Source organism: Lucilia cuprina, chromosome 4, assembly GCF_022045245.1.
Source record: "Lucilia cuprina isolate Lc7/37 chromosome 4, ASM2204524v1, whole genome shotgun sequence".
Lineage (NCBI taxonomy): Eukaryota > Metazoa > Arthropoda > Insecta > Diptera > Calliphoridae > Lucilia > Lucilia cuprina.
Window position 1 is genome coordinate 7760055 of NC_060952.1, and position 16398 is coordinate 7776452.

The 16398-nt window shown below is 28.0% G+C and overlaps 1 protein-coding gene across 3 annotated transcripts in view; it reads left to right on the plus strand.

Moving 5' to 3' along the window:
• Window positions 1–14821, plus strand: part of LOC111677054 (protein sidekick-2-like) — a 144835-nt gene extending 130014 nt beyond the window's left edge. For all 3 annotated transcript variants that reach the window (XM_046949582.1, XM_046949581.1, XM_046949583.1), the window contains exons 6-7: window positions 6285–6466; window positions 14589–14821. In XM_046949582.1, the coding sequence (XP_046805538.1) occupies window positions 6285–6466; window positions 14589–14806 (400 nt within the window). In that variant the 3' untranslated portion in view covers window positions 14807–14821. The remainder of the gene's footprint in view (window positions 1–6284; window positions 6467–14588) is intronic.
• Window positions 14822–16398: the final 1577 nt, after the last annotated feature.

The following is a 16398-nucleotide window of genomic DNA, read 5'->3' on the forward strand; positions in this document are numbered from 1 at the left end:
AGTTCAGTTCTAGTTCAGTTCTAGTTCAGTTCTAGTTCAGTTCTAGTTCAGTTCTAGTTCAGTTCTAGTTCAGTTCTAGTTCAGTTCTAGTTCAGTTTTAGTTGATTTTCCCTAATCTATTTTTTTAAATAATGTTGATAATCACTTCTGTTGCGTAAATCTCCCTAAATGTTTTCTGTATAAACAGCAACACCCACAAACAGTTAAACAGCAACCAAAACGACTACCAAATCCGTGAGAGATTTTGGTATTCAAGCATTTCAGGATTAAAATCAGACTTTTATACCAATTTATTTTGAGTTTTTCCTCTTCTCTGTTTGCAAATTTTTATTTTAACTGTTTTTCCATTTTTATTATACATTCGAAAATGATTAAAATAAATGTTCGGTACACGCATATCAGAATAACATTTAACATTTATTTGATCATACATATGATGAGGAGAAGTATTTTTGGTTGAAATATTAAAATATAAAAATGAAAAATAAAATGGACTTTGAACGAACAGAAAAACAATTATAGGAACGTATGCCACTGCTATAACTGGTTATTGTTTATGATGGGAATTTATAAAAATAAATGTATAGGAAGAGGACTTTCATATGTATTATATTATATTATGGGGATGTATAATATATGTATGTTGCTCTAGTTGCACTAGTTTTAGTTCTTGGCAACATTTACAGTTGCTTAACCAGCTTAATAAAATAAATTAACTGTTTATTTCTAAAAAAATCCAATATATTATTATAATTTTTTGAACCCTCCTATTATACAAGTGTATTTATAACAACCATATGTTGGTTGGTAATATCAGTTCTGCTTCATTTTTTTAATATGAAATTTAACTTTAATTTCAATACATACATTCATATGTTCATATTTTTCTGTATTAATATTTTCGTTTAAAAAAGTTTATGAAAAGAAACTGCAATTAATTGAAATCCTTTTACATTACATAGTATTAAAAAACGAATTTTAAAGAAATTAAGTACAAAAAACATAACAATTCTGACAATAAAATTACATAAGAAAAGGGGTAAAATTTAAAATATTCCTTAAGCTATTCAGAAAAAAAATATAAAAAACTTTAAGTAACAAGTGGCAGATTCTGAAGGCATTGAGATAAAATTTAATTGCTTTTGCTACTTATTTATAAAAAGTTACTTTAATAAAAAAACATATTTTTAAATTTATTTTAATAATACTAGAGTTTATTCGAAGAAATAGTTTTTTAATAAATAACATTTCTAATAATGTTCTGTTTTATAAAACATTTTTGGCAAATTTTCGTTTTTAAACACTAAGAAATTCTCTACTGAATATGAATAATTTTAAAGAAAAACTTACACAGAAACTTTAATGTTTTATAGAACATTTTTTACAATAATTTCTCTTATAGAAATTTTTTTCCAAACTTTCTCTTTATATAATCTTTTTAATAAAAAAAATTCAAAATTTCTACAAAATATATTTTAATAGAAAAACTTTGTTATTTTTTTTTTATAAAATAGTAATTATTTATATATATTTTTGATAATATTTTCTTTTTATAGAAAATTCTTAATAAAATTATATTTTTATAAAAAATTGTAGAAAAGCTTTTTCGATTAATTTATATTTTAATATACATTTTTCGATAAATTTTTTTTTAATAAAAAATTTTTTAATAAAATTATCTTTTTTTGAAGAATTTTTTTTTTACAAAATTATCTCGATTATAGAATTTTACGAAAAAAATTATCTTTTTATAGAAAAATTTCGATAAAATTTTATTTTTATAGAAAATTTTAGATAAAATTATCTTTTATACAAATTCTCTATAATAATTGTTTAATAGAAAATTTTCAATAAAACATTATTTTTATAAAAATTGTCGATAACATTTTCGTCCGAAAAAAACTATTTGATTCCAAGTTATAATTTAAATCATTTTTAATAACAAAATGTTTATAACATTTTCTTTTTAAAAAAAATGTTTGATGGATCTTATTTTTTAAAAATTTTTGAAAACTTTTTTTCTCAGATTTCATTTCAAAATCTTTAACAAAGTTTTGTTTTTGTTAGAAATATTTTTCTTAAAATTTATCTTGTTAATTCTTTGTAAAAACTTCTTTTTTAAAGAAAATCCTTTACAAAATATTCTTTTATAGAAAATTGTCTACAAATTAGGACACCATTTTTAATTACATTTAGTTCAATTTTTTTCTTTGTACTTTTGTTATGAATAATTCTATTTTTAGAAAATCTCATAATCTTTGCCACCTGTAACTCAAATACCCATGCAAAACCATGGATATTTCTTCAAGAAAATCAAAGTTAATTAACCATTAATAATCACTCACAACCACCTTTCGACCAGCATACATATAAACTTATTTCATTAGAAAATATTTATCCTTAAAGCCATACTATCTAACCTGTTGCCTCAGCAAAAAAAAAAAAATAAAAACAAAATTCTCGTTAAATATTCTACAAAGTTAATATTAACCTCAAAAACTTTTAACAAGAAATCACTCTAGACACCCAAAAAGAAATGAAATATATTTTTTTATTGAAAGAAAATTGGCCAACAAAAAAATTATTAATCATGTGTCAAAAAGAAATCGACAACTTCATAAAAGAGAATAGAAAGAAACTTTGCACATAAAAGTCCTTGAAATAAACACCAACCAGTCAAGCAAACAAACCAACAACAACCAGCCATCCTTAAACACTAAAAGAAAGTAGAAATGAAAAAGGAATCCAGTTACCACACGCACAAAATATTTGTTTGTGTGTGTCTATTTAAGTTTAACTTTGTTCTTTACTGCCACGAATACACACTTGAAGCCATAAAAAGTAAGTTTTATGAAGACATTGACATTTTATGCCTCCTTAAAAAATATGTATATATTTCTCATAAAGATGTTGATTTAATTTTTTTCTTATTCTTCTTCTTATTTTTCATCTAAGGATTATTTACATAAATAAATTTGAAAAAAAAGAGCCTACAAATATTTCACAACAACTTAAGACAAATAGAAGACGAAAAAATGTAAATAAAGTAGACAAAACATTTTAAAACTTTAGGAAAATCATGTGTAAATTCTAAAAGTTATACGGCCATAAATAAGATAGTTAAGAATGCAAAACACCAAACAGATAAAGGAAAAGGGTTTGGCCACAAAAAAAGGTTTGGTTCAAGAATTTCTAAAATAAATATATCATCAAAAAGATTTCTGGGGTGGCCAAAACGGATACAAAAGCACAAAGTTTAACTAAATTAAATGTTAAAGGAAAAAAGTTTTCTAAATTATAAAGTAAAATTTGGAAGGGTTAAATTTTAGCGTTTTTTTTTATAAAGTGAATATATATTTTCTATTTTTAAAATTGTTACGTAAGCTTAATGTCCTTTGAGTGCTTTTAAAAAGTAGCAACAGTTATTACCGTTTATTTGAAGTTTTAAATTATAAATGGTTATTCTTCAAAAACTTTCTCTTGTGCAGCTATTTGTTTTGCTCATAGAAGATGTTAGAATCGCTTTAATGTAGCATTTGGATAAAGTATAAAGCACTTATTTTAGAGTTGTTTTAAAAGAAATTCATTATTGATTATTCAAATTACATGAAGATTAAAATCAATAAGTACTTGTCCTAATTTTAACCTTTGTGAAAACAGTAAGCTATATTTGAAAGACTGTATAAATGTATTTCCTGCAGACCTTTGGTTCGAATGCCTAACAGAGGTATAAATAGGAACTCACACAATATACATAGTGTGGGTTAACTAACTAAGTAACTAACTAACTAACTAACTAACTAACTAACTAACTAACTAACTAACTAACTAACTAACTAACTAACTAACTAACTAACTAACCAACTAACTTACCTAACTAACTAACTAACTAACTAACTAACGAACGAACTAATTAAGTAACTATCTAACCAAGAAGGGTTTGATTTATGTATATCTGAAGCACATGTTAAGAAAGAAGCCCTCAACAGACCCTTTCGAGGCCAAGGTGTATGTATATACATCCTGTTTGTAATCCACTACTATTTCAGATATTAGCTTAGGCACTAACCGGGCCTCACCATTTCCTAGCCAAAAAACGATGTATTTACAAAGAATAACCTCTATAACCACTTCAAAAGAAGCACTTAGTAAATTTTCTAATATAATCAAAGTCTGAATGCTATAATTTCACTTCTAAATAATTTTCAACAAAAGCAAGTACGAAAGTATAGTCGGGCGTGACCGACCAGGAGGATGCATACTACATCAAATCCGAAGAAATACACCTAGGCCACAATCGGGCCTGTTGTGCGCTCCTTATCATGAGAAAAAAAGGGAACTGAATGAATGATTTTTCAGTGTTCAGAAACTCAGTTTCATGAACGTAATTCCTAAGAATCTTCCAATCAGTTTTAGTCAGGAATGTTATTTCCGGAATAACAACACTTCTAAGATACTTGGATCTAACTTCGACGAATGTCTGACAGTGGCAAAGAAAGTTCTCCAGAGTTTCAATGTTCTCTCCGCATGCTCTACATACGTCTAAATCCACACGTCCAATTTTGCATAAATTTGTTCGTAATCTTGTGTGTCCACTCGGAATACTATCGTACTTACTTCAGACTTGCTCATTTTGAGGAGATTTTTCGTCTTGCTCTCATCAGGGTCACCCCATAGGATTTTCGTGGTTCTACCCACTGTTTCATTATTCCAAGAAGTCTTATGGGAATCTCTCATCCATATTTTTAGTTAAGCTTTTGTTGCGTCGAATGGTTTTGGGTTTTTCAGGTTTATTGCCTAGAGCTCCCTTCCCTTTAAAGCTATTACATTTGCTCTTTCGTTACCGACTACTCCCGAGTAGGCTGGTACTACACCAGTTATTAATATTAAATGTGATTTATTCGTTCTAATAATTCATTGTTCCGATACATTTGAGCAATTTATGGAAGAATATCTAATTTTCTGAAAGAGGCTTTATATGGAGGCTAGTGGCAAATATGGACCAAGTCCGATAAAGTATTGTGAATATATTTGTATTTATATAATACTCTAGAAATGTTTGTATTAATTGTTTAGACACCAGAAGTGTTTTTGTGTAGACGAATGCCCTTGATTAATTCTGAAAACTATTTCCCAAAAGAGAAACAGCTACATTTAAACTTAAACATAGTATATTTTCCAAAAAATATATAATTATGATCAGTCTCTTAAAAAAGTTTCTTTTAATGCGTCAAACTTTAGTACTTAATAAAAGTAGCACATATTTACTTAAGCAATTTTTAGGATTTTTTTTTTGCCAAAAACAAATTATAATTCCTATCAAACCTACCCACAGAGTATAACCACCATTTCCTCACTCTCTTAGTATTTCCCATTTCAATTTAAAATATTTCCTGCCAACAACAACAACAAAAAACTTAAAAGTTCAAAATAAAATCAGCTTAAAACTTGTCAAAAAAATGATTCCCATACAAAAAAAGAAAAAAATACAATCCCATAAGTAATTGTAAAAAAAACACACAAAACAATTGCCTTAAATCAATTCCCATTGATGATCAAGTTGAATGGAAAAATTTAATATATTTTTCTATTGTTTAAATGAAATGAAAATTGCCATTGCCTGTTTATTATTAAATCTCTCATGCATCAATGAAACAAAATATAAATATATAAAATAAAATGAAAAAATAAATATAAAAAATTTAGAAAAACATACATGTAGAGCATAAAATTCTTTTTTACGCTTAACTTAAACATAAAGCAACGAATTATGGCTGTTTGTAGCTCTGGAAGAAAAAGCAACAATAAAATAGTAGAAAAAAAAAGAAAACAAAAGTTTTTATTTTGTGGGCCAACAAAAAAAACGTAAATGTTGATATTTGTACACTGTTAAAGTGGCTAGACTATATACATTAGTTTAAATAAGTGTACCGGATGTGGGTATTTGGATGTGTTAGTAAGAGTGCCTGTATAGTTTAAGTAGTTTTCTAAAGAACTAAACAAACACAACTTGCTTTCTTCCATGCATTCATTCATTCGTTCATTCCACTAAAGCCATTCAATTGAATTGTAATGCCGGTCTATGTTTGTTTAAGTTAGAGTCAGAATATCTCCTCCTCACAGTTGCTCCTACTTCTCAAACAAATAAAAGAAAATCTTTAAAAAAAAAGTGAATTGAATTAAAATACATTTAAACTATAAGATATAAGTAAATATTATTTTTTGTTTCTCATCATTTTGTTCGCTTTTCATTTTCTATTTCATTTTTATTTTATTTTTTTCAGAGTGGGCGAGAATGGTCAATGGGATCAAGTGCCACAAATACAAACAAAATCAAATGTGACATCGTATCAAGTAACTGGTCTCATACCATTTACAGTGTATAGTTTTCGTTTGAAAGCAGTCAATAAATTGGGCATAAGTCCACCCTCCAAAGAATCCTACTACATAGTGACCTTGCGTGAGGGTAAGTATTTGTTATTAAAGAAATCAATTTTTAGTTTAAATTTTAAAAGTATGTCACCTATAACTATACAATTGAAGACAGAAGAAGGACATTTTAAAGTAATTTAACTTAATAATTAACCCAAACTCAGCCTTTTCTTTTACAACTCACACCTGCCTTTTAACATGATAGTCAAAACCTCAAAAAAAGTTTATGAAAATACTTAAACAAATTTAATGTTGCACATAGCAAGACAAAGTTTTGTTTTTTTATTTTTTCACATTTATTACAAAACCTTTTAGGAAGAAACAAAAAAAACTTTAACAGCAGGAAAATAAAAACAGTATAAGTAAAAAAAGAAACTTTTTACAACTTACCTACAAGTACCCCACTGGAAATTCAATAAAAACACCTCCCCTTCCCACCACACAGAGCACAACAAATTACGATGCAAGTTTCTTTATTATATCGAGTGATACCCAGCAGTTAAAGCAAATAAGAGGAGACAAATGTAGGCCTACTCATATAATTTATACTGGGAGCGTAAAAACCAACAACAGTACACATCCTTAAGCCTTTTAAAGTTTATCACTTCACATCATTTAATGGCACACATATGTATATTTGCAATCATGTGTATATATGTATGTATGAGGGATCCAGCTGTCATCTAGCAGAAGAGTGTTCTTTACTTCAGTTGTTTCCTATTTTAATTATTCGTAACCAGCAAACAATGTATGATGTTGTTTTTTTCTCTCCTTCTTCTGCTTCTTTGCTTTTGAATGGGTGTTTATAGTCGTCCATATCGCCCTCATATGTTACCTAAAGGCTGCTTGGTTGGTACTCTTCCATAAACACTTTATTATATTGGGCGCTATAATACCAAAGAGCGGTAGTTTTGAAAGTATGTTTAAGAAGTAACGAAATAAGGTAACCAGCAGTTAGATCGAACAATCCTGAACTTCCTATTTAACATACTCCTAGTCACGAGCGTCCAGGTGACTAGCTATTTTAAGATACGCTTTCCCGCAAAGAAGTCAATCGTCATCCCATAAATAATGAAGAGACAGCAAAGAACCTAGGTTTGTTTTCTTGCATACAAAAGGGACAATAAAGTGACGATTTTTTTCACTCTCGTTTACAAAAGGTACATCCGTGACGCAAAACGTAATAGAAACAAACAGCAGGTTAGACGTAAATGGAAATCAATGTCTTTATCGGATGCATAGACTCTTTGTCAAACTGCTGACAACTGATATAAAATCAAAAATTTTAAAAATTTTGTCAACATTGCACAGTGGAACCGTATAAAAAAGGAAAATAAATCTGTTACTTCTTAACTATTAGTTCAATATGAATGAAATTTTAGACAGACATGAGTATTGTTTAGTTTAAGAATTACATTTGGGCCTTGTGGATTAAGCAACAGAATAGTCATTTAGTAATTTAGCTATTTAGTTATTTAGTTATTTAGTTATTTAGTTATTTAGTTATTTAGTTATTTAGTTATTTAGTTATTTAGTTATTTAGTTATTTAGTTATTTAGTTATTTAGTTATTTAGTTATTTAGTTATTTAGTTATTTAGTTATTTAGTTATTTAGTTATTTAGTTATTTAGTTATTTAGTTATTTAGTTATTTAGTTATTTAGTTATTTAGTTATTTAGTTATTTAGTTATTGAGTTATTTAGTTATTTAGTTATTGAGTTTAGTTAGTTAGGCAGTTAGTTAGTCAGTTCGTTAGTTAGGTAGTTTGATATTTAATTGCTTAGTTAGATAGTTAATTAGTTAGTTCGAATATTTACTCTCTAGGTGGTCTGCCTATATAGATAGTACAGTATTTTAGACATCTCTAAAACTGATGTGAAGAACATAGTCGCATCTGAGGTAAAATTGCACGAAATCTGTAAATAAAGTAGCATTCTCGTCTGGTCGTTACAATTCTGAATTTTTGCTTTAATATCTAGTGCAATTTCTCTATTTTTAATTTCAAATCGTAAACAAATGTCAGATAAAATGCATACATAGTATATGCATGATATAAATGTCTGCATGTTGATATTAGTATGCGAAAATATACGAGTATTAAATGCCTTTATTGCCATTAAAAATAGCAAAGTTTTTAAGGTTCTCTTTTCGCCCTCACCTATTTTAATATTACCTCAACAGTACGAGTGAGTAATAGTTTGTTGTTGGCAAACTACGCTTGTTTTTTTTTTTTTTTTTGCTGCTTTAAAGTTTTTGTTCCTATCGTCATTTATATAACAACTACTAACATTCGTTGGCCATCAACTAAGAGAGGAAAAGAAAAAAACTCATAAAAAAACATAATTGTTGTTGTTGATGTTGTCGTTATTATTGCTTTTTACACTTACTCACACAAACATTGACGTAGTTGTACTTCTTGTTGTTGTTGCTGTTAGTTTTTGTTGCTGATGTTTTAACAGCTGCTTTATCATTATTTCGTTGAACAATGTTTATATTGGTGTTGTTTCTGTTGATGTTGTAGTTTTTATTGTATTCTGTGTAAAAACATCAAATACATACATACATATATTTGGTAGTTTACTTTTTTTTGAGTCTTAAATATGTTGCCTACTTTTGAGAGCAGAAATGAGGAAAAAATTAGTAAACAAATTTGCATACAGAAAATACATACAAAAATACTTAATCAGACGGGCCATAAACAACAAAGCAGCAACAATTAAATGTTAACAACAACAACTACAACGAAACTACAAATTTCATAGAAAATCTTTCATATTACATGTACTAGAGTTTAAAACAGAGGTCGGCTTACAAAACCCGAAGAAACCTTTAGCAAGTTGTTTTCCTCATAAAGATTAGGGAGGAAATAAAAAATCGAAAATTTCTGTTTGCTGTAATCATTGATCTTAATAAAATCTCGATGAGTATTTTCCCGTAATGTTTGTTAACTTTCTAAAATTGTATGTGTATTGAAGTTCCTATATTTTTGTCTGTTTGCTTGTAGTTGTAATTATGCTCGAATAACTAGAGCCAAACAAATAAGTAGGCAATAAAAACCTTGTTTGAACTATTTCCTTTTTTATTTTCATTACGAAAGTTGGATATGAAACTATGACAACATAAAAATGTGGTCGACAGTGAAATGATACGATGGTATGGAAAATTTTCAAAAATATTTTATTTTCCAAATAAATTTTTTTTATAAGAGTGTAAGTGAAAGTTTAATTGCAATAAAATTAAGTTTGTTCGAAATATTTTAACTCGCATGAATTTAAATCCAGATATTTTTTATTTTTATACAAAAATCACATTTTTTATAAGAATTTTCATAAAAAAATTTAATTTTGTAGAGAAAATCTGATTTATTAATTATATTAAATTTTTAAAAATATTCACAAATCAGAAGTTTAAGAAATTGCAATACAACCAAATCAATTTTCTTGTGAAACATCCGAAATGATGCAGATATTCAGTTTAGTACTAAATTATTTAAATGCATTTAGAAAACTATACCAAAACTTAAGCGGAGTCAAAAGTACCAGGGAATTTTAATTTCGGGCTCTGAAATTCAAAACCAAGCCAATTCAAATTTATAAGAGACACTTTTGCAATAGTTTTTATATTGTTGTATTAAGTTATATTATTATATTAATTTTATAAACTAAATATGGCAATTCATAAAAATCACATTCTTAAGAAGCATAATTTATTTAAATTATAATCGTTAACCTAGATGTGATGTTGAAAATTTTAAAATCGTACAGAAAATTTGAATACATATTCCACTATCTGTACAGCTAACAAATAAACAAAAAATCCATCAAAATCTACTAAAGTGCAAACAATTATTCATTCCTAAATTATTTTTATTCCACAAAGTCATAAGCAAATCTATTAATATTCCAAGTGGATTTGCTTAAACAAAACCTTAAGTACATTTAAAGTGAAATTATTTTAATGGAATTTTAAATTATAGCTCCTAAGATTTTTTTCTTCTACTTACAAATATGTATTATGAATGATTCAAATTATCTCATTCCTGTCACTCTGCTGGTGACAATCTTTAGGACAATATAATTAAACACGTAAGCACGCTGTTAAAAAGCCAACGTCATAATGGCTGAATGTGTGGTATTTCTACAAAGAGGCTCAAGTATTAACAAGAATAACAATAGCGACAACGACAGACCTCAAATCACACCAGCCATAAATCATTTAGGTAATTTGCAAGATATTTTAAGGTGTGAAAATGACATTAATTTTGAAGACCAGAAACATCATTAAGTCGAGAGTGTTGGTATATTATTATATCATATAACAAGAATATTAAAATAAATTCAAAAGTTAAAGTAAATAAGAAAAATACTTACGTAAAATACATTTTGAAATTCTCACATTTAATATAACCTTAAATGCTAATAAGCTTTAGGTAAATTGCCTTCTTTAGCTTGTAATTATCTAAAACATTTAGTACAAATTCTTAAAATAATTACAAATATTAGGTATTTTTAATTAGAAATAGGCTCATTTTGTATAAAACACTTTGAATGGTGTATTCATATATACATATGTATAAACACACATGTATTCTATTCGTGAGAGATTTTACCAAGTTTTATCTATACCACTGTACAATGTAACACTGTATTTAGTAACAACAACAATAAATACAACATATATTAATGCGGTAAGGAAAAACCTAAAATGTTTGCCAATTTTGCAATAAAAATATACATACATTCATATACACTTATATTCACTAAAAATACAACAATAATAAAATTTTCAAAATAAAACGGAAACACTTTCATAATCAAGTACATGTGTTTGGTTTAGGTGTGTGTTTGTGTGTATTTATAAACCGCGCCTGAGTGTGTGCTTTTATGTGAGATTGTGAACACAACACTGTGAATGTGTTAAAAACAAAAACCTGAAACCAAAAGTTGTATAAATAGATATTTTAATTTAAACAAAAAAGTGTAAGTAAAACTAAAAATGTTTTCGATTAACCCGAATATTGCCAACATACGTAGACACGTTTCGAATATAAAAACCTTTAAGCTGCCAATAAAAATTTGAGGAAATGGTATGTTTAATTAAATAGGATTTTTGAATTTCTGTAAGTTAGTTTATTCAAGGTTCAGCGTACTGAACTAGAACTGAACTAGAACTGAACTAGAACTGAACTAGAACTGAACTAGAACTGAACTAGAACTGAACTAGAACTGAACTAGAACTGAACTAGAACTGAACTAGAACTGAACTAGAACTGAACTAGAACTGAACTAGAACTGAACTAGAACTGAACTAGAACTGAACTAGAACTGAACTAGAACTGAACTAGAACTGAACTAGAACTGAACTAGAACTGAACTATAACGGAACTAGAACTGAACTGAATAAACACACAAAGGAAATATATTGATTTATTAAACTACCCACCTAACAAAAAATATAACCTCAATAACACCCTATGAACTAGTTACAATAAATTTACAGAATAAATTACATACCTGCAGACAGACAAATCCAACATCTATATACATAAATATTGTGCAAATAAAATCGACGTCGACTAAAGAAGAAGATACCAAAGTCTTTTAAATGTAGCAACAAAAATAAATCTATTAAATCCCTGCGCGTATGTGTAAAATTGTATGAAACATGGCCTACACAAACCGAAACACGCAAAATTATTCAATCAATGTAAACATGAAATGTAACACACTTCTTCGTCATCATCAACCAACACCAACCAATGAATATAACTAACATGTAGTGCAAGTAAATTGTAAGATCATTCATGAGTTTAATACACGCAAAATATTAAAAGGTTCCCTATGCAAAAGATTGATAGAACCACCAAAAGAAAAAGCAAACTGTTCTTCATTCAACCAAATTACAAGTATAAGTAAATTGTTTATTCATTGTGTTATAGTATGTGTTTTTATTTTCTCACTTTTCTTTTCTCTGGCATTAAGAACGAGTGAAGTATTCAAAGTTTCAAGTGGGTTTAAGCCTACTAACCTAATAACCTTCTTCAACATTTTCTTTTGTTAAACTAATATAATCATAGAGGTGTATGTGTGTTTGTGTGCATGTTTAACACAATACATGAATATTTATTTTTCTTTGAATGGGTTTAGGGAAGGAGGATACTATACATGAGTGTGTGTGTGTGCTAATGTTTATACAACATAAAGGCAAAATAAGCGAACTTTGTAATGTTTACATTAAATGTAAATATTACATACCAAATAACACACACATACATACTCTTCATTTACAAACATGTATAGTACACGTTACTTTGTGTTGTACCACCATCATCATCGAAATACAAACAAAATAATATTTTCCCATATCCACCATACACTTGCACGTTAATATGTTTACCCGTACATACACTCTTACACACTTAAAATGATAATGAATGAGTAAAGATGAGTATGTAAGAGATATTTGACATTAAGATGAAACTTGGCTTTAGAAATTATTAAGAATAAGCCCGTTTTAGTTTTGTTATTAATTAGAGGTTAAAATTTAAAAATATAAATTTAACCAAATCAGCGTTTCAGACTAATCTAGGACTATTTCTAAACCGAGACTATGTATACAAAAAATTGGGTTTTAGCAATTCTAGGATATATAAAAACCTTCGAGGAGTATAGAAACGACTTTGCAGACCTATCATTGATTTTATAATAAATTATTCTGTTAAAATCCATAAAATACAATATTTTGAAATTTTTTACTTTCAAGGATTCAGCGCTACTCTATTATCACCTACAGATACAAAATGAAAGAATATGCGATTTTATTCAATAGATAGGTGTTGGAGCCTCTCGCCTGAATTGTGTGCTCTGTTCTAAATGTGTTGTTGCTCTTGTTGAGTATGAGTGTTGAGTTTGGTGTAAATAGGTTGGTCGATTCGTTCTGTACAATTTAGACTGCCTTAGGCACCGTTGTGTCTCATTAGCGTAACGCTCCACATGACAATTTTTCTCCTCTTCTTCATTTTTGTGTTTTCATTTCAATTTCCTTTTGTTTGAAAATGTTACAATCTCCTCGCTTACTATAACACGAACTTTTCTCGGTGATTGTGTGGCGGTGTTGCTGCTGCTACACCTGTTGTTGCTTTGAACAATACTTATTGCCTTCATACACGGTTTTTTGAAGTACCAAAGTAAACAGACAAGCGAATAAACACACATAAATTTACAGGTACAAAAGGCAATGTATGTTGTATGACTATTATTATTTTGTTAGAGTATTTTTGTAGAAAATACATACAGTTAAATAGATATATGTACGTGTGCTAAATGTTTATTGCCTCTAAATACATGTAAGTTAAGAGGGCAGAATGATAAGTTTCTTAGAAATAAATGAGTTTATGTTTAAAATTTTAAATGTTGTTTTGGTGCTTTATATTCAACATATTTTAGGTAACTTTTTTTTAAATTAATTTCTTAATCATTTCAGCATAACACCTTTAAGACCTAAAGGATTTTCTTTTGAGTTCTTTTTTGTTCAGCTCTATGTGTTGTATTTACTGAGAACAAAAAAACCATCTCCTGTTGTTTGATGTTAGATTTGCCACTTTGCCATGTTATTATCCACATTTACTCTGTTCATTGTATGTGGTGGTATATTAGACTATGATTGTAAGTCCCTACCAACCAATATTTCTGCATAGATGTGCGTGTATATGTGTATGTGTAAACAGCACAAAACAACATTATCTCTCACTGTTGGTTTTCTATGAATCATGTATTAATGTGGTGGTAGTGATGGCAGTATGTTTTAGTTGTTATTTCTATGAACGCTGATACTTTCATTAAAAGAATTTCAATGAAATTTAATAACACGAAACAAATTTAAAATTTCGAAATATTTGTCTACTTTTCTTTGTATTTCTTGTTAATATGACGACTATGAACTGTTGCTACTGGCACAAATTTATGAAAATAAACGCTGTTTAAACAAAAATATGTTGCGTAATATTTTTGTAAAATTTGTTGATTAGCATTTAAGAGTGCTTCCTTTATTTTTTTTAGTTTATTTTAAGAAAGAAGAAATTTTCTAAAACATTAAACTTCAAAGTGAATTTTAATTATATATATACATATTTGCTTTATTTTAAATTATATTTTTAGCACCTACGGGTAAACCCATACCCACAGCTGCCCACAATACATCATCCACCTCTGTATATATATCATGGAAACCACCACCTCCGGATACGATATTGGGAGAATTTCTTGGTTATCGTATTACCTATAGACCTCGTGATCGTAATCCCAATGATACCAAAGAAATCTATATACGTGATTCAACAATTGAGGTAAGTTCAGTGAAGGGCGTATGGATTTAAAATTTAAAAAAAAATAATATAGAAAACAAAAATGAAGAAATTTGAAAAATTTTTGAATTAACTAGCTAACTAACTTACAAACAAACAAAAAAAAACAAAGTAACTAACTAACTGACTCACTAATTAACTAAATCGGAGTTGATTAAGGCGTATCCGTCTGTCAGTTTGGTCGTCCATTAGCTTGTTCAAATCAGTTTTCTGAAGGCCCCAGATATCTTTGGGCTCTAAATCTTTTAGAAATATATCCAACATTCTTTTGACAACTGTCATACTTAAACTGAAAAATCAGTACACTGGAGACAACATTTCATAAGAAGTTACTAGTACTAGTTATTACTAGTTAGTACTAGTTATGTACTAAAGGAAAAAAACTACGGCTTATGCCCGTAATTTCAACTAATATCAATCTATCAGTGCATAGTTACCATTATTGTAAAAATATTTGGTAATTTTAATCCACAGGTACTGATTTGAAATACATGTCAACTTACCCCTTTGGTAAAGTTACCTACTAGTTATTTTACACTGTAGATATTTATTTGTTGAAATTACGAACATTAGTTCAAAATTTATTTTATGATAACTAAATGCTTTAAAACTAAAATAAATGCTTTAAAACTTTCATTAAGCTCTGACTACGATTATCCTTATTTTCTAAAATTATGTTTACACTATTTATTTCAAGATAGTAACGACACTTAGCCCTCACCCTTATCTCTTTGAAATTCAGATACATAGATGTGTAACCTTAATATTTTTTATAACTAACTGACTTTAACAAATGCTCTTATTTGATTACATATTTCCTTTGTGTGGATGTGTAAAATTGCCAACAAAAATACTACATATAAGCCATAGAAACTTTAAGGAAAAAAACATACACAAAATGCATCTAATTAAAATTTTGATTTTAGGAAAGCAAACACCTCCCCATCCACTTTTTAACATTTGGATAAATACTTGCTTCAAATTAAACCAACATTATAAACTATTTTTAATTTGAGTTTCAACACAAAACTTTTAACTTTATACTTTCTCGCTCTATCTGAAGCTCTCTAAAGAAAAACAAAATAATAAAAGATATAAAAATATTTTAAGTTAAACATGCTTGAAAGTTTTAGGCACTTAACATTAATGACTGCATACTGAACGTATACTTTATGTACAATGTGAACAACAAAAAAAAGGCAGAGAGAATATTTCACATACTTACCGGTGGGAAGCAAACTATTAAATAAATACATATCTAAATGTAGTTGTAGGTGTATGTAAAGAAAACTTTAAGTTTAAATGTCTATGTGTGGGTTTAAGTGTTTGTTTGTATGCATGAATTCCTACTATATCTCTACCTCTCTGGTGAATTATTAAAAATTATATAATTTCATTTTTACTTAAAAAGTCATGCTAGTTAATCCATAAGTGTTTTCAACAAAAATTCCTAAAAGCATCACTAAAATTACACAAACTCACAGATATAAAACACATAACACATACAAGCAAAGTAACCTTAACTTATACAAATGTTTATACATATGTATGCATATATGTATGTCTATTATGGAAGTAGACACATACAAGCAACATAACAACTT